General features: G+C 44.2%; 1 protein-coding gene across 1 annotated transcript in view; it reads left to right on the top strand.

Annotated features, from left to right (window-relative positions):
• RUBCNL (rubicon like autophagy enhancer) overlaps positions 1 to 24068 on the top strand; it is a gene marked incomplete at its 5' end in the record, with an annotated part of 51921 nt that extends 27853 nt beyond the window's left edge. The window contains 5 exons of the mRNA XM_081083141.1: positions 10685 to 10923; positions 11894 to 11955; positions 20279 to 20432; positions 21394 to 21484; positions 23563 to 24068. Coding sequence (XP_080939267.1) covers positions 10685 to 10923; positions 11894 to 11955; positions 20279 to 20432; positions 21394 to 21484; positions 23563 to 23675 — 659 coding nt within the window. The 3' untranslated portion in view covers positions 23676 to 24068. The remainder of the gene's footprint in view (positions 1 to 10684; positions 10924 to 11893; positions 11956 to 20278; positions 20433 to 21393; positions 21485 to 23562) is intronic.
• Positions 24069 to 24270: the final 202 nt, after the last annotated feature.

Below are 24270 nucleotides of genomic sequence, written 5' to 3'. Positions count from 1 at the left end.
GGCCTCCCTGTTGGTCCTTGAAGGTGGCAGGCTCACTCCTGTCTTAGAATGCCAGACATCCCCAAAGCTGGTTTCCTTACTTCCTTCACATCTTCACTCAAAAGCCATGAAGTTTTCCCTGGCTGCCCCATTGGAAATGTTCACCTTGCCACAAACATACATGTGTATGCATTATGCATTCCTTCTTATTCTAGCACTTATCTGCCTAAAATATTTTTTTAGATTTTACTGGTTTTTCTTATTATTGACTTTCTTCCTCACTAGATTCTAGGTTCCATTAGGTCAGATGTGTTGTCTCTTTTATTCATTGCTTTAGCCCCTGCTCCTACAAGGTGCCTGGCACACAGCTCAAAAGATAAGTTTGTTGAATGACTGAACAGCTTACCAAGGAGCTAGCCAAACTCCTCTGAGGGGGTTTGAGGGGATCATCCCTGGGCCAGCTGAGGCCTAGAAAATCAGGTTCCCCCAGTCAGAAGTTCAAGTTGCCCACTTGAGACTAGGAATCACTTGTTCTGCTGTAAGAGTGTCCATGGTGTGACCCCACAAAGACTGGGAAGAGGAGCTTTATGGGAAAGGGTTCCCTTGACTTTTGATAGGTAGTCTTGGAAGGAAAGAGACTTTGAGGGCCTCCCCCTCAAGAAATAAAAATAGAACACAGAAACCTATCTGGACATCCTTCTACAATGTTGAATGACCATTCCTGCCATGCATCACAGTTGTAACTAATTTTATTTAAATAACTCATCTTCCCAGTCTAGTAGGAACCATGTATATTTGACTAACCACTGCATTCTGGTGCCTCAGTAAATATTGAATGCATGAGTCAGAAATTATGAACACATGACTATGATTCCACCAACTTTTCAAGTACTTCCCTAAATTTATTCAAATATGAAGATGTTTGCCCACACTGTTGATACAGTAGTGGTCCTTCCCTTATAGTCATCAGCCAAGTAAATAACAAGAACAATGCATGCAACAAAAGTGAAAGCCAAGAGTGCTATGGGATTTACAGCAAGGGAAATTAATCTGGGCTTGGGGGTGGGTAGAGTGAGAATTTTTGTAAGGAAGTGATTATCCCCAGAAGAGTGTGTGGAGGGAGGGGTGCGGAGACTCACCATGTGCAAAGGGCTCGAGGCTATTGCAAAGAAATTCTGTTACTAGATACTATGAATAAGAGGAGAAAACATGCTACAGAGATAGGCAGCGCACAGACCCTAGAGGCTTTATCAACCCAACCGTGTAAACAATTTTGCACTTTTCCTGTGAAATTCCTGTAGTTCTTATGCTACCAGAGAGCCCCCTGAGTGGGCTCTCCCCTCCTCAGCTCTTGAGAAAGAATTCAGATGAGTGACAGACAGCAGTGTTGAAGCAAAGCAAGCAAATTTATTTAGGAAGAAAAGTAAGTGAATTTTCTAAGGAAGCAAAGCAAGTGAATTTATTAAGAATATATTTGGCATAAAGATAAGTGGGCAACTCAGCTAGTCTGAGCATCCTGCCTGGTAGGGAATCAAAGGGTTTTATACCTTTCACCCTATAGGTTTCAAAGTTACCCTGCCAGTATTTTGGGAAGCAGATTAAGTTTTAAAGTCTCCTTCTATATTGTTGTGGCTTATCTCAGAATGTTTATACATACATCTGGTCACCTTGTTTAGCAAGACCTAAGACAGCTGACTTCTTTGTTTAGTGGGTGAGATAAACTCCCCTTTTTCTCCCCTTCCCCCCTCCTGCTCTAGCACCCATCTTTCCTGCCTAATATCCCCCAAGTGATACCATCCCAAAGTTTTGGGGATTTTGTTGTTTGTCCCCCAGACTTTATCTGTCCTTCTGTTTATCTGGTACAATGACATAATTTTGGTCTTTGTTCTCTATTTTCCCAAGCAAGGGTGATTTAAGCTATGTATTCTCTGGTTAGGGAGGAGCTGTCTAAACCATTTGCTCTCAAGTGTCCTTGGTTGGGGAAGATAAGGTCATGTGATTCACAGTCTGGCTGCAAGCTGCCCAAACTATTTGGCCTTGTTTAATTTTCTTGTCTCAATTTTCCCATTCCATTTGCCCAGAAATTTTCCCTAGCTTCTTACTACCCTGACACACTTAAAACAATTTTTTTTAACTTTTTATTTTGAGATAATTTTAGACTCACAGAATAGTTACAAAAATAGTACAGATATCCCATATACCCTTCACCTAGCTTCCCCTAATACTAACATAATAATCACAGTATAATTATTAAATGTGAGGAATAAGTATTGTTACAATCCTGTTAAATAACTACACAGACTTTATTCAGATTTAATTATTGTTCTTTATTTGTTCTAGGGTCCAATCAAGAATTATACATTTGAATTTAGTTGTCAGGTCTCCTTAGTCTCCTCTAATCTCATATCCACAGAGACATTTAAAAATTGAGCAACAGACAATATGACATTTTGCCCTTTAATACTTAAGCATCTATATATATAAAAGCCTAAGCAACCATTAACAACTGGTTGACTGAACAACCAGTTGACTGGTCGCTATGACTTGCACTGATCACCAGGGGGCAGATGCTCAATGCAGGAGCTTCCCCCTGGTGGTCAGTGCACTCCCACAGACAACCTCCCGCAGTCCCTCCCCCTGACTGGTTGGCCCCAAACGGCCCTGATCTCCGGCCAGGCCAAAGGACCCCACCCGTGCATGAATTCGTGCACCAGGCCTCTAGCATTTTAATAATAAGAATTATGAGTAGTTATCACACCAAAGAAAATAACACTTGTTGATATTGTCTAATACTAGTCCATATTGTTGTCCTTAAGATAGCATTTATAACTAATTTTTCTATCCAGGTCTTTACCAAGTTTCATCCATTACATTTAGCTAGTATTTCTCTTTAGTCAATTTTCTTCTAGACTCGCAGTTTCCAGAATAGTAGCCACTAGCCCCTGTGGCTACTTAAAATTAAATTAAAATTAATTTAAATTGGGGGAGTGACATCAGAGGAATGGCAGCATAAGGGCACATCTATCCTCTTCCCCTAACATTTCAACAAAATAATCACCTATCATTCATCAAAGAAGTTCCTGCTCAACACAGATGCACACCTGAGAGACTGGAATAACTAAGGTGGGCTCCTTGGAATAAGTGGGGAGACGAGAGAAGGGAGGTAAGCCGAACATGGCTACAGTGTGTCTACCGTGCAGCTGGGAACTGGCCGCAGCAGTCCTGGGCATTTTCCTCAGCTGGTCGAACCAACAGAGAGCTAACCCAGCAAGTGGCTGGCTGTTGGAGTAGCCACTAGAGTGGCGGCATTGTGTGGGCGCACACAAATAGTGAGAGAGTGTCTGAACCATAGGGGCATGTTGTGAATTAGATCTGAGTTCCATGCGTGAGCTGCGAGTCAGCAGACAGCCTCTCTACAGAGTCGCTCCCCACTCCCCACTCCCCACCGCTGGGCCTGGCTGCTGGCTTTCAGGCAAAGACAGTAGATCGCAGAGCCCTGCCACTAATTAGACTCCCATTGCCCTTGGATTGTTTCCAGGAGTGTATTGTCTGTAGGCCAAGAGCTATTGCAGTAGAAACACAGTTTCCCTCTGTGACTGAGCCCCAGGAGGGGTGCTTGGGCTAGACCAGTGGTCGGCAAACCGCGGCTCGGAAGCCACATGCGGCTCTTTGGCTCCTTGAGTGTGGCTCTTCCACAAAATACCACGTGCGGGTTCGCACTTACAGTGCGATTGAAACTTCGTGGCCCACGCGCAGAAGTTGGTTTTTGGCCTGGGCGACTCTATTTTGAAGTAGTGGCGTTAGAAGAAGTGGAGGGTGTCAGTCATTGAGGAAGTTTTTTAGCAAAGGCCAGCTTAGGAGTACCCTAATTAAGTTAATAACAACATACCTACCTATATAGTTTAAGTTTAAAAAATTTTGCTCTCAAAAGAAATTTCAATCATACTGTTGATATTTGGCTCTGTTGACTAATGAGTTTGCCAACCACTGGGCTAGACCCTTGGAGGTCAGGGACTGCCATTACCATGAGGGAAAAACAAACCTTACCCCTAAGCAGCAGAGGCAGTACAACCCTACGGAAGCCACAGAGGCTCAAAACTGTGAGGCCACGAGGGGGGGAGGGGGGGGGGGAATCTTGCAATTCAGCGCCATCTACTGGAACAGAGATAAATGGGAAGACGAAGAGAACAAAGAAATACAAAATAGCCCTATGAGACCTCTCCGATTCCATAAAAAAAAACAAAAAACAAAAACAAAATCAGAATCATGGTCATAGCGGAGAAGGAAGAGAGAGAGTATGGAATGGAGAGTCTATTAAAACAAATAGTGGATAAGAACTTTCCAAATCTATGGAAAGAACTAGATCCTCGAATCCAAGAAGCAAACAGAACACCTAGTTACCTCAATCCAAAGAGGCCCTCTCCAAGGCACTTGGTAATGAAGCTGTCAAAAATTAGTGACAAAGAAAAAAATCCTCAAAGCATTCAGTGAAAAGAAGGAAGTGACCTACAAAGGAAAACCCATCAGAATTTCACCCAACTTCTCAGCAGAAACTCTATAAGCAAGAAGAGAGTGGAACCAAATATTCAAATGCCTGAAAGAGAGAAATTATCAGCCACACATATTATATCCAGCAAAATTATCCTTTAAATATGAAGGAGAAATAAGAACATTCCCAGACATACAGAAATGGAGGGATTTTATCACTAGAAAAACCTCCATTGCAGGAAATACTCAAGGGAGTTATTCTACATGAAACAAAGAACATAAGGTCATGACACTACCAGTAGGATTGCCAAAAACTCACAGCATAAACAGGGATAATTTGTGACAATAAAAACGTACAAGGGGAAGAGGGACAGGTATGGACAGGCAAAGGAAGATGAAGATCAGATGTACTCAAAAGGGAAAATATTATGGTATATATGCAACTTCACTTTTTATAAAACTAATGGCAACCACACACACAAATTCCCCAAACAAGACATATAGCTTAAAAAAAGAGGAAACAGAGGAAAGATGTATGGAATACCATAAAACAAAAACAACAGATAGAAGCATAAAGGAAAAGAACCAATGGAGGCACAGTTACCAGAAAAAAATTAAATTTAAAATCCAGTTCTTCAGTGATGTTAGCTACATTTTAAGTGCTCAATAGCCACATGTGGCTAGTAGCTACTGTATTGGACAGCACAGATATAGAATATTTCCATCCTCACAGAAAGTTCTATTGGATAACACTGTTTTAGATTTTTGCCTCCTTTCCCCCCCCTATAATTTTGACTTTTCCTAAGATGACAACAATTGTGGTTTAGAGCAGGGTTTCTTAGCCTTAGTACTATTGACTTTGTTGGGGGTTGCTGTCTGATGCACTGTAGGATATTTAGCAGCATCACTAGAAGCCACTAGCAGCTATGCATTGTAACAACCAAAAAGTCTCTAGACATTTCCAAATGTCCCTTGGGGTAAAAAGTCACTCCTGGTCAAGCACCAGATTTTAGGGCTTTGTTTTGTTCTGTTTTAATTAAAGGATTGAAGAAACCAGAAGAAGTGGACATAATTTATTCTGTATTGATAATATAATGCTTAGTATTATTCCATGAAATTTGATGAATGAGTGATTGGTTATTGAAATATAAGTATTTTAGGTGTTAGGGAAAGATGTATTATATCCAGAATTTATAGGCACTTTGTTTTTTTCTTCCCATCTTGCTAAGTTTGATTAGAAATGTAGAATACAAGAGCCAGGGTATACCTCCTTTTATGCCCATCCTCTATAATAAAAGGCTAATATGCAAATCAACTGAATGGTGGAATGACCAGTCGCTATGATGCTCACTGACCGCCAGGGGGCAGATGCTCAATGCAGGAGCTGCCCCCTGGTGGTCAGTGCACTCCAGAAGCCAGGCTCACAGCTGGTGAGTGCAGTGGCGGTGGTGGTGGGAGCCTCTCCAGCCTCCGTGGCAGCGCTAAGGACCCCTCGGGGGATGTCCACCTAAGCCGGCAGAGGGACATACCCCAAGGGGTACTGGACTGCGAGAGGGCACAGGCCGGGCTGAGGGGACTCCCCCTACCTCTCCCCGCCCCCGTGCATGAATGTGGTCCACCAGGCCTCTAGTTTAGTATAAAATGTATTGGAACCCTGTCATAAGTAAAATAATACTCATTATCTGCTACACCAGAGATTTTAATCAGGGTGGGGAGATAGATGCAATACAATAGACTTTTCAAAGTTTCAAGTGTGAGAACTCAGACATAATTATTAGGTACTTAATAAGTTTTTAACAATTTGTCAACCCTAGAGAGATGTCACATAATTAATTAAGAGTTTAATAATAGTGTATGGCCTTGCCAGCATGGCTCAGTGGTTGAGCATCAACCTATGAACCAGGAGGTCACGATTCAATTCCAGGTCAGGGCACATGCCCAGGTTGTGGGCTCAGTCCTCGGTAGAGGGGCGTGCAGAAGGCAGCCGATCAATGATTCTCTCTCATCATTGTTTCTATTTCTCTCTGCCTCTCCCTTCCTCTCTGAAATCAATAAAAATACATTTTTTTAAAAAATAATAGTGTATGTACATATATATGTACAGTGGGGCCTTGACTTACGAGTGTCCCGACTAACGAGTTTTTCGAGATACGAGCCGTCTGAGTTGCGAGCTAAAATTCGGGTTACGAGCCAGCTTCAGATACCCCACCACCATTTGGCGCAGCAAACGTCACAGTGAACGCCACAACATCAGCACAGCATCACGTGTCTCACTCGTTCACTTTTTGATTTGACATACGAGTAATTTGAGTTATGAGCTCCATCACGGAACGAATTAAACTCGTAAGTCAAGGCACCACTGTACTTACCATTATCCTCATTATTCACAAATTCCATTGTTTGTGAATTTGCTTGCTCCCTAAAATTTATTTGTAACTCCAAAATCAATGCTTACCATGTTTTAGTCATTCACAGATATGCACAAAACACTGAAAAATTTGAGTTGCCTGAAATTTAAGTTTCCTGGTGCACACGTTCCCAGCTGAAGTTGAACAAAGCAATGCTTTGCCTTCTTCTTTTAGTGCATACAGTAAACAAGTTCTTTCAACAGTCTATTTAGTACCTTTTAAAAATATTTTATACTTTTTGTTGGTGGTTTTGCTATTTAAAATGCCCTCAAGCATAGTGCTAAAGTGCTGTCTAGTTTTCCTAAGCACAAGAAGGCTGATGTGCCTTACAGAGAAAATGTATGCATTAGATACGTTTCTTTCAGGAACAAGTCACAGTGCTTTTGGCCCTGAATTGAATGATATGGATCAGCAAAATATATTGAATAATGTGTCTTTAAACAAAAAACACACATAGAACAATTTTATGTGTTGAGTGGTTGATGAAAATACTTTTCCCAGAGGAACTTAACCCTGTATTTCCCTCAGGAGCAATGCTTCAGTATTCAATTCAGTGTTCATGGCAACTTTCCAGAACATTAACTACTACAGATAATAAGAATCAAGTATTTATTTGTTTATATTTAAAAGTCAACTCTGAGTGTGACCTGGGTCTGAGGATAATCTGTGCAGGTGCAAAGACATTTGTTTTTTGTCCTTCCCATCCATGGAATGTGGCAGATGGAAAGTGGGATATGATGGTTAAAACCTGGCGCTTCCCCAGTCGAGACTTGGGTTGGAATCCCGCTTGCCTGCTTACTGTTTTGTATCTCTGGCATGTGGTTTAACCACCCTATATTGTGCTTTCATTGGTGAAATAGGGCAAGTATCAGTCCTCACCTCATAGAGGTTCAAGCACAAATACAGGCTTGCATAAGACATTTAGCCAGTGCATGACACAGACTAAATGTTCAATGAAGGTTTGCTTCTGTGATCACTCAGAATTGATTATTTGTAAAGTCTTTCTAGGGAAACAATATTCAGAATCTACGGTGTGCTCTGTACTGTGGGAGCTGTTTTGCCATCATTGTTTCATTTAATTCTCACAATATGTGCCAACTAATAGGAGTCAAATGGTGAATGATAAATATGAACCTCGGCTCATGTTAAACCCTACTGTTGAGGAAGAGGCACAGAGGAGGCTTACTTGAATCACTGTTTTCTTTCTTAAGGCTGGGTGATGGGTACCCAGGTATTTGTTACATTAGTCTCTACCTTTTTCTTGTCAGTATATTTTATTGAAGATGCTTCCAAGAGCAACGCATGTTTATTTCAGCAAATTAAAAGTACAACAAGCAAAAATCCTTACACCTACCCTCCAGAAGTATTCGCTGTTAACTTTTTGGACTGTACATGTATTCTTTTTTAAAAGAAAATCAAGATCATGTGCTACATACCTGTAACTGGGTGTTCACTGCCTGTGCTCTTCCATGTATTGTATAGGCTCTCTTGCATTTCACTGTGGAGTGCACCACATATATTTAGCCAGTAGCTTCTTATGGATGTTTAGATTGCTCCCCACTTCATTATAAATATGTTGTAACGAGCACCATTCTATATCTCCACTTGTGCACGTTAGCATTTCTGTTGGATGTCAGCATTAGGATTCGTGCTGCATGGTTAAGAATTAAAGTATATCATGGAAATGTCCTCAGGAGTAGCGCTCCTGTCAACACCTGAGTGCATGCCCACTCTCTATGACTCAACAGCTCTGGATTCTCTAAATTTGTGACAGTCTGAGGCAAAACCAAGTATTTCAGTCTTTTAATATGCATGCCTTTGATCATTACTGAGATGATGTGCTTTTCACATTGTTACTGGTTAAATGCATTTCTCCACTTGTGTATTGCCTGTTCTCATCCTTTGTGCATTTTTACATTTGTTTCTCACTGATTTATCCAGGAATTCCTTTGGATACTACTTTTTAAACATGTATATATAGTGCTTTATAATTTATAAAGCACTTTTCATATGTATAATCCTATCTAATAAAAGAGTAATATGCAAATTAACCCTTGCTCTGTCACAAAGATGGTGGCAGCCACAGAGCTGGAGTGAGCAGGAGGCTTGGGTTGCCCCCGGCGATGGAGGAAGCCAAGCTTCCCTCCTGCCCTGGCTCTGGGCTCCGCTCAAAGCTACAAAGTTTCAATTATAGAAGATAAATAAATCCTAGATACCTGCTTCCATCCTGCAGCCCTGGCCAGCCTGAAAACAGCCCTCAGCCCCTCACCCAAGTTGGCCAGGCACCCCAGTTGGGACCTCCACCCTGAAGGAGGTGTGACCAGCCTGCAAACAGCCATCAGTCCCTCACCCAGGGTGGCCAGGCACCCCAGTGGGGACCCCCAACCTGAAGGGGGTGTGGCCAGCCTGAAAAGGGCCTCCAGCCCCTCAGCCAGGCTGGCCAGGCACCCCAGCGGGACCCCCCCACCCTGATCCGGGACACCCTTCAGGGCAAACCAGCTGGCCCCCACCCGTGCACCAGGTCTCTATCCTATATAATAAAAGGGTAATATGCAAATTGACCCTAACAGCAGAACAACTGGGAATGACTGGTCACTATGACACACACTGACCACCAGAGGGCATATGCTCAATGCAGGAGCTGCCCCCTGGTGGTCAGTGTGCTCCCACAGGGGAAGCTCTGCTCAGCCACAAGCCAGGCTGATGGCTGCCAGCACAGTGGTGATGGCGGGAGCCTCTCTTGCCTCCTCAGCAGCACTAAGGATGTCCGACTGCAGTTTAGGCCTGCTCCCCACTGGCAAGTGGACATCCCCCGAGGGCTCCTGGGCTGCCAGAGGGATGTATGACTGCCAGCTTAGGCCCGATCCCCCGTGAGTGGGCCTAAGCCAGTAGGTGGTCATACCTGTGAGAGGGCACATGCCGGGCTGAGGACCCCCCCTCCCCCCGCCCAGTGCACAAATTTTTGTGCACCGGGCCTCTATGTGAGAGTCCACGGCCAGCGTGGCTTTCATGGGTTCAAAGACTTGGAGGGAGGGCTGATGTGCAAATTATACACAAGATGGAATATTAATTTTTATAATTACCAGGGGAACCAGAGAATAACTCAACTAAAGAAGTCAAGTTCTCCCCGTTGCTCCTTTCCCAGCTGCTTTTATTAGCTAGGATACACAATTGCCTTTAGGAATGCAAACAGACATATCAATGGTAATGTTTAGCAAACAGTAAGATTGCCAGGTGTGGGGGAGTTTGCTTTAGGCCATTGAGTCAGCATCAGGCAATAAAATGTAGATATTCACCCTATGAATATCAAAAGGAGTCCTAGTCAGCCTTCTGCCAGACTCCTCACATTTATATCAATTACTGTTGATCTTGGTCTCCAGCACCTCTAGTATCCTATAATCCCATTTTGAGTTTCTCTCTGTGGCCTCACGTCAGCCTGAAGAAATTCCGACTTGCCCACCTCCAAAACCCCTTAGCCTTCTGCTAATGAGAGACCCAGTCTGGACTCCTGCCAGATGGCAGACCCTAAGTCTCACTGCAGTTTACACCGCCCATCTTCCAAATTCAGCAGTACGTTGGGAAGGTTCTATTTTTCCGACATATGTTCCAAAAAGGAAAGCGCATGAATGGCCATGATTTAAGGCCTCCAGCCCCTGCTACCACTTTCCCAGCTGCTGTGAGGTTGAGTATGGCATTAGCAGCATGTAATCAGCAATCAGCAATGAGCCTTGCATGAAATTGGAGGTGGGGCTACCAAGGTAGGTTTTCAGCATCAGCTAATTGGTGCTCATCCCCTGTGTGCTCCACAGAGTTTATGAAGCGGCTCCGGTACTGCGAATACCTGGGCAAGTATTTCTGCGACTGCTGCCACTCCTATGCGGAGTCCTGCATCCCTGCGCGGATCCTGACCATGTGGGACTTCAGGAAGTACTACGTTAGCAATTTCTCCAAATGGCTGCTGGATAGTATATGGCACCAGCCCATTTTCAATTTGCTGAACATCAGCCACAGCCGGTATGCGAAGGCCAAGGAGCTGGACAGAGTGAAGGTGAGCAGCAACCTTTTGGGGGAAGCCAGGCCAGCGGCTGAAAGGGTCCTGCTGCCGCAAAAATACACTACGCCGTCATGGGAGACCCAATTCAGACAGACCCTCTGCGGGGCGGGTTTACTGTTGTCCAGTGGATGGAGTTTATGCCTCAGGGCCCCTCGCCTGCACTGGCTCTTGCAAAGGCACCATGTCAAATTTTATATTTATGCATAGTTTTGCATCTACACATAGCTTTTAAATTTTATTACATTTAAATAAAATTGTATATGTTTGAGTGAACAACATGACTTGTTACACATAGTAAAATGATTACTACTCAACATATCCATCTCCTCACACAGTTACCTTTATGTATTTGTGTGTGTGTGTGTGTGTGTGTGTGTGTGTGTGTGTGTGTGTGGTGAGAGCACCTGGAATCTACTGTTAACAAATTTCCAATATTCAATACAGTATTGTTAACTATAGTCATCATGCTGTACATTAGACCTCTAGACATATTCATTCTACATAACTGCAACTCTGTGCCCTTTAACCAACAGCTCCCATTTCCTCTACCTTCTTGTCCCTGAGAACCAGCATTCTACTCTCTGCTTCTATGTACTTCGCATTTTTAGATTCCGCATACAAGTGAGCCCATGCCTTTTTTTTTTTATGTCTGGCTTAATTAATGTCTTCCAGGTTCATCATCTTGTTGCAAGCGACAGGATCTCTTTCTTTTATACATAGTTGCGTATTTTTCTTAAAGAAAGACAATGTTATGTAAACTTCAGGATCCACAAAAACTAGGTCCATCCTGAACCCTCTGCAAGTTTCAGGACTCAGTCTTGAACTCTTGCTGTATAGACTTTATTTCAAAAGCTTGTTTTATAGTGTTGTAGCATTTCAAGGTTAGAAATAACATTTAAATTTGACATACATTTCCGATGTTATTTATTACATTATGAGTATCCCATTTTGTTTCTGACTTTAGGAAATCCAGGAGCAGCTATTTCATATCAAGAAGCTATTGAAGACCTGCAGATTTGCTGAAAGGTACCACTGTTGCCTGGGACGGTCTGGGCATGTGAGTTGGGAAGATAATAACCTGCACACATTTGCTAATCCTCTGTGTGCCTCCTGGCTTGGCCCTCCAATACACAGGGCCTCTCCATATTCCTTCAGTATTGAGAGGGGGATTGGTTCCAGGAACACTAGGATATCAAGTGCTCAATACTCTTTTATAAAATGACACTAGAGGACCGGTGCACAAAATTCGTGCACTGGGGGGTGGGGTTCCCTCAGCCCAGCCTGCCCCTCTCACAGTCCGGGAGCCCTCAGTGGATGTCCTACAGTCTGGCAGCAGAGGCTTGGAGCAGGTGCCGTGTGTGTGTGTGTGTGTGTGTGTGTGTGTGTGTGTGTGTGTGTCTGTCTGTCTGCTAGCGCCTGCCCCCAGCCGCACCACATAGGCTTGAAGCAGTTGCCGTGTGTGTGTGTGTGTGTGTGTGTGTGTGTGTGTGTGTGTGTGTCCGTCCCCACTGGGGGTCTGCCCCCAGCCACATTGGAGCCTCAGAGCAGGCACTGTGTGTGTGTGTGTGTGTGTGTGTGTGTCTTCTGGGGGCGTGCCCCCAGCCACACCATGGAGGCTTGGAACAGGAGCCCCTCTGTGTTGATCTCTCAGGCTCCTGGCCTCCACTGCATGTTGTACTCTCCCTTGAGCTATGGCCAGGATGGGGGTGCTGCTTGCAGGCCAGGCTTTCCCGCTCCCGGATCGCCATGGCGACCGGGGAGCAGGCCCTGCTGGGGGCTGCCCGCAGGCCGGACTTTCCTGCTCCCATATCAGGCCCAGCTTGGAGCTGCCCACAGGCCAGGCTTGCTCTCCTGCTCCCGGATCCCCATGGCAACTGGGGAGCAGGCCCTGCTGGGGGCTGCCCGCAGGCCGGACTTTCCTGCTCCCATATCAGGCCCAGCTTGGGGCTGCCCGCACGCCAGGCTTGCTTTCCTGCTCCCAGATCACCATGGCAACTGGGGAGCAGGCAAAGTTTGGGGCTGCCCGCAGGCCTGTCTTGCTTTCCTGCTCCCAGATCAGGCCCAGTTGGGGGCTGCCCTCAGGCTGGGCTTGCTTTCCTGCTCCTGGATCAGGTGCAGCTGGGGGCTGCCTACAGGCTGCACTTTTCTACTTACCGATGGCCGGATCACCACAGCGACCCAGGGCCCAGCAGCACTTTCCTGCTCTCCAATAGTCATAGGGTCCCAGCTGGGTGCGGGGCTTAGGCGGCACGGGGGTCCCGGCTGGGGGCTCAGGTGGCACACAGGGGTCCCAGCTGGGGGCAGGGCTTATGCCTCTCTGCCAAGGGCTGCACATGGGGCCCGGATGGCAGCTCGTACTGTCCTTCCCTGCCTGTAGTATAGGATAGAGGCCTGGTGCATGGGTGGGGGCCGGCTGGTTTGCCCTGAAAGTGTCCCGGATCAGGGTGGGGGTCCCGCTTGGGTGCCTGGCCAGCCTGGATGACGGGCTGAAGGCTGTTTGCAGCTGGTCACACCCCCTTCAGGGTGGGGGTCCCCACTGGGGTGCCTGGCCAGTCTGGGTGAGGGCCTGAGAGCTGTTTTCAGGCTGGAGGGCAACTTAAGCTCCCAGCCTCTCCTTTTTTTTATTTTATTTTTTTTTATTCTGGGATTTATTTACCTTCTATAGCTGTCACTGGAGCTGAGAGCCGGCTCCAGCTCTGAGGGCTGAAAGCAGGTTTCTAGGTTTGTATGGCTTCTATAATTGAAACTCTGTTGCCATCACTGCAGCTCTAAGCTCTGAGGCTGAAGCTGGCTGAAAGCAGGTCTCTGGAGCTTGTTTAGCTTTTATAATTGCAACATAGTTGCTTAGAGTGCAGCTCAGAGGCCGGCAGCGACAGGCCGGGAACATTGGCTTCCTCCTTCACTGGAGCAAGCAAGCCTCCTGTTTGCTTCAGCTGCGTGGCTGCCGGCTGCCATTTTGGTTGGCAGTTAATTTGCATATCCTGCTGATTAGCCAATGGGAAGGGTGTCAGGGTTATGGTCAATTTGCATGTTTCTCTTTTATTAGATAGGACTAGAGGCCCGGTGCACAAAAATTTGTGCACTCGGGGGGGGGGGGAAGGGGGGGTCCTTCAGCCCGGCCTGTGCCCTCTTGCAGTCTGGGACCCCTCAGGGGCTGACCACCTGCTGGCTTAGGCCCGCTCCCTGGGGGATTGGGCCTAAGATGGCAATCAGACATCCCTCTGGCAGCCTAGCAGCCCTCAGGGTATGCCCACTTGCCAGCAGGGAGCAGACCTAAGCTACAGTCGGACATCCTTAGCGCTGCTGAGGAGGCAGGAGAGGCTCCCACCACCACTGCTGTAGTGGCAGCCATCAGCCTGGCTTGCGGCTGAGCAGAGCTCCTCCCATGTGAGAGCGCACTGACCACCAGGGGGAAGCTCCTGCATTGAGCGTCTGTCCCCTGGTGGTCAGTGTGTGTCATAGTGACCAGTCATTCCCAGTTGTTCTGCTGTTAGGGTCAGTTTGCATATTACCTTTTATTATATAGGATAGAGGCCTGGTGCACGGGTGGGGGCCGGCTGGTTTACCCTGAAGGGTGTCCCGGATCAGAGTGGGGGTCCCCACTGGGGTGCCTGGCCAGCCTGGATGAGGGGATGATGGCTGTTTTCAGCTGGTCACACCCCCTTCAGGTTGGGGGTCCCCACTGGGTGCCTGGCCAGTCTGGGTGAGGAGCTGAGGGCCATTTTCAGGCTGGTGGGTGACTGAAGCTCCCAACCTCTCCTTTTTTTCTTTTATTTTTATTCTGGGATTTATTTACCTTCTATGGCTGTTGCTGGAACTGAGAGCCAGCTTTAGCTCTGAGGCTTGGCTCCAGCTCTGAGACCTCAGCTGCTGAAAGCAGGTATCTGGGTTTGTTTGGGTTCTATAATTGTAACACTGTTGCGGTCCTGCTAGCTCCAGCTCTGACGGCTGAAAGCAGGTTTCTGGGGTTTATTTACCTTCTATAATTGCAATATTGTTTCTTAGACTGCAGCTCAGAGGCCGGCAGCGGCAGGCGGGGAATGTTGGCTTCCTCCGTCACTGGAGCAAGCAAGACTCCTGTTCACTTCAGCTGCCTGGCTTCCGGCCGCCATTTTGGCTGGAAGTTAATTTGCATATCTCACTGATTAGCCTATGGGAAGGGTAGCAAAGTTACGGTTAATTACCATGTTTCTCTATTATTAGATAGGCTAATATTTGCATATAACCTATATTTGTATATAGGCTACAGCAGGCTATGCTTATACATCATGTCATTCACATGGACTCAGCATAGTTCTTGGTGCATGGTCACTTCAAGTTTGGAACTATCTGGTATATATTTTTTCTGAATATATTTTTTGTCTGTGTTTGGTTGAATCCTTGGATGCTAAACCTAACCCACAAATACAGAGGGCTGACTGTAATTACCTCATGTCTCTCCTTGGGAATGTAAACCTTTTTAGAGTTATTAAACCTTCTAGCTCAGTATTAGTGAACTTACTTTTTTAAGAAGAATGGGTCAGGGTGAGACAACTCTAGCCAGTGGCCTTTTAATTATTTTTAAATTGTGGTAAAATAAACATAACATGAAATTTTCCATCATACGGTAACCACTTTTTAAGTATACAGTTCAGTGGGGTTAAGTACATTCACATTGTTGTACAACCATCACCAATATCCATCTCCAGAACTCTTTTCATCTTGCAAAACTGAAATTCTGTGTCCATTAAACAATAACTCCCCTCAAGTCTCTGGCAATAACCATTCTACTTTATGTACCTATGAATTTGACTACTTAAGTACCATATATAAGTGGAATCATACAGTATTTTGTGACTGGCTTATTTTACTTACCATGATGTCCTCAAGCTTTGTCTAAGTTATAGCATGTAGCAGAATGCCCTTCCTTTTTAAGGCTAAATGTATGTATATACCACATTTGTTTGTCCATTCATCCATCTCAGGTTGCTTTCACCTTTTGTGAATAGTGTTTCTGTGAGCATGGGTGTACTAATGGCTTTTTAAAAAAACCCTGAATGCTATGTCAAACTTTTATTGGGTATAATAGTATTCTTGAGTATGATCTGGGATAAATTTAAGTATTTTCCTATTAATGATAGCTTTTTAGCCAAACAGATTTTAAATATCTTAATATTACATAAAATAGAGTTAAATATCTTTATAGATATTAAACCTAATAGAGTTACAATATTTAATAGATATTTAAATATATTTCTTATATCTTTTGTTATTTAAAAAACTAATTACTTAACATAATACCCTCTAGGTCCATCCATGTTATCACAAATGGTAAGATTCCATTCTTTTTATGGCCAAGTAATATTCCATTGTATATGTATACCACATCTTCTCTATCTAGTTGTCTATTGATGGACACTTGGGTTGCTTTCATAGCTTGGCTATTGTAAATAGTGCCGCAGTGAACATAGGGATTCATATGTCTTTTCAAATTAGTGGTTTGGATTTCTTCAGATAAATACCCAGAAGTGGGGTTGCTGGGTCATATGGAAGTTTTATTTTTAATTTTTTGAGGAACATTCATACTGTGAAATAAGTCAGTGAGAGAAAAACAAAGACCATATAATTTTACTTATATGTGGAATCTAAAATACAAAATAAACAAATAAACTAGACTTATCAGGGGATAAATAACTATGCTATACACCTGAAACTAATATAGTATTGAATGTCGCTGTAATTGAAAAATAAGTTGTTATTTTAAAGAAACCTAAGTTTTAGCTGAATCTCTGCCCACATCCATAGGTATGTCCTTAGGATAAACTTCTCAAAGTGAAATTTCTGAAAGCTATGGCCATAGAGGTATAGGCATGAATTTTTTGACAGAGATAGAGATTTTTAAGTGGAAAAAGAGTATGTTAAAGAGTTAAGATGATTGTAATAGGATCATAGGATTAGAGATATATCTTTTTGTTTTGTTTTAAAGCTTCTTTCAGTTTTTTTTAAATAATTAAATCTTTATTGTTCAGATTATTACAGTTTTTTCTCTTTTTTCTCCCCATAGCTCCCCTCCACCGGGTTCCCACTGCCCTCTGCCCTCCACCCCCCCCCCCTCGCCCCCCACTGTCCTCATCCATAGGTGCACAATTTTTGTCCAGTCTCTTCCCACATCCCCCTCCCACCCCTTTGCCCCCTAAGAAGAGTTAGTCCACTCTCTTTCTATGCCCCTGATTCTATTATAATCACCAGTTTATTCTGTTCATAAGATTATTTATTCACTTGATTTTTAGATTCACTTGTTGATAGATGTGTATTTGTTGTTCGTAATTTGTATCTTTACCTTCTTCTTCTTCCTCTTCTTAAAGGATACCTTTCAGCATTTCATATAATACTGGTTTGGTGGTGATGAACTCCTTTAGCTTTTCCTTATCTGTGAAGCTCTTTATCTGACCTTCAATTCTGAATGATAGCTTTGCTGGATAAAGTAATCTTGGTTGTAGGTTCTTGGCATTCATCACTTTGAATATTTCTTGCCACTCCCTTCTGGCCTGCAAAGTTTCTGTTGAGAAATCAGCTGACAGTCGTATGGGTATTCCCTTGTAGGTAACTGACTGTCTTTCTCTTGCTGCTTTTAAGATTCTCTCTTTGTCTTTTGCTCTTGGCATTTTAATTATGATGTGTCTTGGTGTGGTCCTCTTTGGATTCCTTTTGTTTGGGGTTCTCTGTGCTTCCTGGGCTTGTAAGTCTATTTCTTTCACCAGGTAGGTGAAGTTTTCTGTCGTTATTCCATCAAATAGGTTTTCAATATCTTGCTCTTTCTCTTCTTCTGGCACCCCTATAATTCTGATGTTGGTGTGCTTGAAGCTGTCCCAGAGGCTCCTTACACTATCTTCACATTTTTGGATTCTTTTTTTCATTTTGCTTTTCTGGTTGGGTGTTTTTTGCTTCTTCATATTTCAAATCTTTGGCCTGATTCTTGCGATCCTCTAGTCTGCTGTTGGAACTCTGCATAATATCCTTTATTTCAGTCAGTGTATGCTTAATTTCTAGTTGGTCCTTTTTCATAACCTCGATGGTCTCATTAGATTTCTTGAGGATCTCACTACATTTATCGGCGGTCTCACCCGTCTTTTTGAGGGTCTTACTAAATTTGTCGGCGGTTTCTAGAAAGTTCTTGAAAAACCTTAAAAGTATGGTTTTGAACTCTATATCCAGTCATTTGCTTTCCTCCATTTCTGTCATTTGTGTCCTCTTTCTTTGTCTCCGCATTTTGGCTGCTTCCCTGTGTTGATAGAGTGGCTTTCTGTGTTAGATATCCTATAGGGCCCAGTGGCTCAGCCTCCCCAATTACCTGAGGTGGACACTCTTGGTGCACCCCCTTGTGGGCTTTGTGCACAGTCTTGTTGTAGTTAAGTCTTGATTGTTGTGGGCATCCCTGGGAAGAATTGACCTCCAGGCCAATTGGCTGTGAGAATCAGCTGTGTCTGCAGTGGGAGAACTTCTGTGCAGGAGATACCCCTCCAGGGCAAGACTTGCTTCAGTGGGGCTTTGGTGCTCACTGAGTCTGCCCCCTGAATGTGTCCTTTATGGATCCGAGGAGCTGCAATCTGGATGGTCCCACTCTGACCACTGGGCATACTGGCTCCTGGATCTCTAAGGAGGTGCTAATCTAGCCTTTGCCTGAGGCTATCCAGCAGGAGCCACGTGTGAAGCAATGCAAGTTGCCTGGGGCCTTGGGCCAGCTGCAATTTGTTAGGTAATTTTCAAATTGCAAAGGGCCAGGCCTTTCATATGCAAAAGCCTCCGTGCGTGGCTTTTGGCTTGGGTGGGGTGGGGTCCCAGGGGATCAACAGGGCAGAGCAAGCAGCTATGGCTGCCCTCAGAGGCCCCACTTCTCAGTGTCCCGGCAATCTCTGCAAGCACCTCTGAGAGAAAGCCGCCCTCGAGTTCCGACCGATGCCAGACAGACCAGTTTCTCCCGTAGGAGTCTGGGTCCCCAGAGACTCGCCCTGAACTGGAGCACAGAGCTTGAGACTCCCTCCCGATTCAAAAAGACAACTGTGTCCTCAGCCGCCAGCCCTCTCCGCATGTGCCTCTGTACCTCTGTACTTCCGCACCACACCTCCTCTGAGTCTCGGTATGCTTTTCTCTTTCCTTTAGTTGTAGAATTTCCACTCAGCCAGCCTTCCTGTGGTTTTGGATGATGTCCATTCCGTCTTTTAGTTCTATTCTTGAAGTGGTTGTGCAAGGCAGCAATCTCCGGTGTTTACCTATGCCGCCATCTTAGTTTTTCTCTCGCTTCTTTCAGTTTTTAATCTTTACTTAATGATGATGTATTGCTTTTGAATTAAATTTCTTGGGGAGGAGCATGTCATTAGTAGTCATTTAGGTTTGAGCTTTACCTCATGGCATTGCTGTGACAGGTTAATTAGGCCTCAGACCCTCAGTTTTCTTGTATGTAGCATGTAACCATACCCCCAATTCTTACCATCTACAACAATTTCTTGAATATCCATTCTGTGCTTCAGACGAACAAATCAATAGGACTCATGTTAAGTCCAGGGAGGGAATCGGCACAATAGTCCATTGCTGGATTGTGTCTTAGGCACATATGTACAGAGCCCTGAGAATGCGGAGGAGCATTTTGTTTGTAAGGGAAGGGAGCAGACAAGGCTTCCAGAGATAAAGCCTGAGCTGGAAGTGGAAGCAGGCTGAGGGAGTCCCCAGGCTGGATGGAGAATTAAATATGGTTTGGCTTCAGGTCCAGGGTACGCAGTGGCTGCCTTGGGAATGCAGTGTGTGGTGATGCTTCTCATCACTGATTGAGGGAATTTAGGAGGAGGCCCAGAGGGTTTGGAGAAGGTTTTGTTCAGTTTGGAATGCCCTTGGTGCATCCAAGTGCCTGTGACCAGCTCACAGATGGATAGTCTTCAGCTCAGTTTTGAACTCAAGGATTTGGGAGTTATATGCCTGAGCAGTTATTTTTCTGCCATCTGGGGCAGCTGTCAGTGACAGACTTGAAACTGAGCTGGAATCAGTAAGATAGTGAGTTTTATCCCAGTACACAGTTTTAAGACTTGAAATAACATTCAATTTTCTTTTGCTTGGTCAGTCTGCAAGAAGCACATTTCTCTGCTGGTTCAGTTTTTTTGAAATCAGTATGGGATTTTACCTTGGCTTCCAAGTGAACTTGCAAAATCTAATGTGTTGAATGAGTAAGGTTAACTTGTTCTTGGGGCTCTTTTAAAAAATTGAGTTAAAAAGTAATTGTGAATGCCAGGAGAAAACAATTACCTGCTCACCCCTTTCCCTCTTCTCCCCCAGCCTGTGTGGGTGGGTTCTTGAATCCTCTTTGTTTTCTCTCTGGCAGTGCATTGAAGGAGTTTGAGCAGGTGCCCAGACATTTGACCGATGAGCTCTACCTGTTCTCCCTGGAGGACCTGGTCAGGGTCAAGAAAGGGCTGCTGGCGCCCTCGCTCAAGGACATTCTGAACGCTTCCCTTGCCCACGTGGCCGGCTGTGAGGTGAGGTTCACAGGGGGCAGGTGTGTCCCTGAGCTGTCTCTGGTGCATCAGGGCCTGTGCTAGGTGTTCTACACTTTATATCATTTAACTTTTACAAATCCTGAAGAAAGTGCTGGTAATACCCTTTCCAGATGGGAAAAATGAGGTTCACAGCTGTTAAAAGAGTCTAGGTCAGTGGTTCTCAAACTTCCTAATGCTGCGACCCTTTAATACAGTTCCTCATGTTGTGGTGACCCCCAACCATAAAATTATTTTTGTTGCTACTTCATAACTGTAATTTTGCTGTTATGAATCGTAATGTAAATATCTGCTATGCAGGATGTATTTTCATTGTTACAAATTGAACATAATAAAAGCATAGTGATTAGTCACAAAAACAATATGTAATTATATATGTGTTTTCCGATGTTCTTAGGCGACCCCTGTGAAAGGGTCGTTAGACCCCCAAAGGGGTCGCGACCCACAGGTTGAGAACCATTGGTCTAAGTAATCCTGTAGTAAGTATCAGGGCTGGGATGCAAGCCTGGGCCAAGCGGCTTCTTAGTCTGGGCTCCCAGCCCTGCTTGGGGTCTGCCTGGACTTCCATCTGTCCCATCTGTGCCAAATACAGCAATGTCAACTCAGGATCCAGTGGAGCAGGAGCTCTTTGTCTATAGGGACTGGAGAATTGCAGTGCAGCTATCAGAAACAAAATTAGATAATTTAAGAGTCCATGTTTAAAATCATGATCTTGCTCTGGTGCCTTAATCCAACTCAATGTGATGTTTCTCCATGCAAAATGAATGCACATTTATTGTTCTCATCCGCTCATTGCAGCAGAATATAACATCTTGTTCCTTCCAGAGGCTGGAATTGTAGACATTTAAAATGGCTACTTATCAAATACTGTAAAAGTAGTGACTAAGATTCTCCGTCGAAAGAGACATTACCAATGAAGATTTTAACTTTTTGACTCTTACAGCTGTGTCAAGGAAAGGGCTTCATTTGTGAATTTTGCCAGAGTACAGCTGTCATCTTCCCATTTCAGATCACAACGTGTAGAAGATGTTCAGGTATCTTCATAAATGAATAACATAAGCTTATTAACGTAATAAGTGCAGAGTTAACATTAGTTTAATAACAAGCATGTTAACGTAAAAACCATTGAAACCTGTAAAGAATTTTTGTGAGTTTATTTGAGCCAAACTGTTGACATATGCCGGGAAGCAGAACCTCAACAAATTGAGATAGTACTCCGAAGATTGGCGGGTTACATTTGCATTTATACATTGCAATCAAAGGAAAGGGACGTACGTAGGTGGGTTACATGAAATCCATTGGTGACAGACTAGAGAGGCGGGAGAAAGCAAAGCTGGGTGGGGGGAGGGGAACCCCTGGGATTGGATAAAAAGTAAAATGATGGGCACATACTTGGGTGGGTGCAGGAACAATTAACATGATAAGGAATTTGTGGTATCTGTCCTGGCGCCCAGCACATCAGGTTGTGCCCTAAGGGGTCCGGAAAAAGGGAAGTTACAAGTTACCTAGACATTTTAAAGGGTATGTTATTATAGATGCAAAAAGACAGATAGGCTCAGTTAAGGTAAATGTTGAGCTTGTCAATGAAGATACAGGCCTAGGAGGTGACTACCCACCATAACTGCTTTTAGTGAAAGTTTAATTTCAGACCATCTTTTGTGGTTACTTTAAGTCTCTGAGTCTGTAAGACTGCCATGCAGGCCTCCCCTGAGCTTGTCAGGTTAGCTTGTGGCCCCTTTCATCCACAAGCACAAAATTAGCTTAAGCTTGCCCTGGCTGGTTTGGCTCAACGGACAGAGCATCAGACTTCCGACTGAAGGATCCCAGGTTCGATTCTGCTTAAGGGCATGTGCCCAGGTTGTGGGCTCAATCCCCACTAGGGAGTGTGATTCTCTCTCATTGTTGACATTGCTATCTCTCTCTACCTCTCCCTTCCTCTCTAAAATCAATAAGATATATATTTTTTAAAATTAGCTTAAGTTTAATAATAGCTAAGTAACATTTCTTTAAATTATAATGGTGCTGGTGTGTGCTATATGTTGAATTGGAGCTAGTAAAGTTTTGGGTGCACAGGAAGGAGTATTTGGGTGCAGCAGGGATAAAGGGTGATGTCTCCTAGTAAAGGGTTTGAAGAGAGGAAGTTTCGCCTGTGCCCAATTCTTCTATACCAGGGTAAGCTACAGCACCACATTTTGTAGTTGGATCGTGGTCATGCCAAACACTGAAGTGTTACCTCTGGCTTCATTTGCACTACGATGGCAGAGTTGAAAAGTTGTTATGGAGACCATATGGCCCACAGGACCTAAAACATTTAGTATCTACCTGTTTACAGAAAAGGTTTGCAGATCCTTGTTCTACTCTATTAGTGCCCCAGGAAATACTGTGTTCTCTAAACTTTTTCATGGGAGAGATGTGGTAAGAAATCTGCCTTCGCCCTTGGTATGAGCATGGCCTCCTCTTAGACCACTCAAGTGTTGTTTCCCTGACTCATTAGGCAGTGTTCTCTGCAGAGAAACTCTGAGGCAGGGATTTGCATGCAGGAAGTTCACGGTGGCACATTCTTAGGCTCAACACCCATGGGGGTGAAGACAGCAGGATTGGGTAGAGGGAGAAGCTGAGCTGTGATGTGGATGCAGTGAAGCTCAGCACATCTCACAGGGAGCTCTGAAGCAGGAATGGCCTTCAGCATTGTTTCAAATTGAGGAAAAGGGGCCAGCCAAGTCTTTAAAACTCACATTGACCAGTCAATCACTCAACAGGCTGGTGCTAAAAAGGGGACATGACCTTGAGCAAGGCAGCTCTCTCCCATTAGGGCCATTTCCAGGAAAGGGACACCACCTCCTGAGCCATTGGCTAACAATACTATCAGCAGCTGGGGGAATGTCCCTTGGGCAGATCTGGGGGGCAAGGCAGCATCCACTCATCAGGCCCTCAGAGGTCAATGTTTATGACCTGTTGGAGACTTTATAATCCCTCTGAGTTTCAATCTGCCTGATTTCTTTTTAGAAGAAACTGGTTTCTGGACTCAGATCCTTTCTCTCCTGAGGATGAGTGTACATATGTGAGAAAACAAAATAGCCCCTTTGCTTATGGCTGTCCTTCTTGCTTGCAGAGTGCAGAGCTTGCTTTCACAAGCAGTGCTTCCAGTCTTCTGAGTGCCCCCGGTGTGCAAGGATTACAGCTAGGAGAAGACTTTTGAAAAGTTTGCCCTCTGCAGCGACATGATGCCCGAGTACTGTGAAAAAGACTGTTTAACACGCCTTATCACAACACCAATTTGTATCTATTATTGATAACATTATTTTAGATATTGAGTATTATATATTAAGAAGAAAAATGGTCACTATTCTCTTTATTATATCTTTAGTATTTTAAAACAATGCAGATTTGTTGTCATTAAGTGAAGGGTTGTTACTGGCAGTTTTGTTTACAAGTAAATACTGCTACTGTTTATTCTAAGAGGTTTTTTTATACTAATAATGTATTTGAATAGTTGTATTTTACTAATTTTGGAGCTTATTTTTTTATGAATTTTAACTGACAGGATGAATTACTCCATTCTTCCTGCAAAGTTGTTTGTGAAATGGATTGGTACTTTCACTGATTAAAAATACAACCAAAAATCTCTTTGCTTTATTTTTGGCTTAAATGCCATTTTGTATTGTATCAGTCTTACAAACTTTATTTCAGGGTTTGCATAGAGAGTACACATTACTTGTGCAGTTACATCTATTTCAAAATAAGTTTGAGTTGCTTAACTGCCTGTGTAGATGCTGTTTGAATCATTTGCCCCTAGATGGCTCTCCTTCACATGGCTCAA

Source organism: Myotis nattereri (assembly GCF_964212035.1).
Source record: "Myotis nattereri genome assembly, chromosome: 2".
Classification (NCBI taxonomy): Eukaryota; Metazoa; Chordata; class Mammalia; order Chiroptera; family Vespertilionidae; genus Myotis; species Myotis nattereri.
This window is presented reverse-complemented; position numbering and strand designations above follow the sequence as displayed.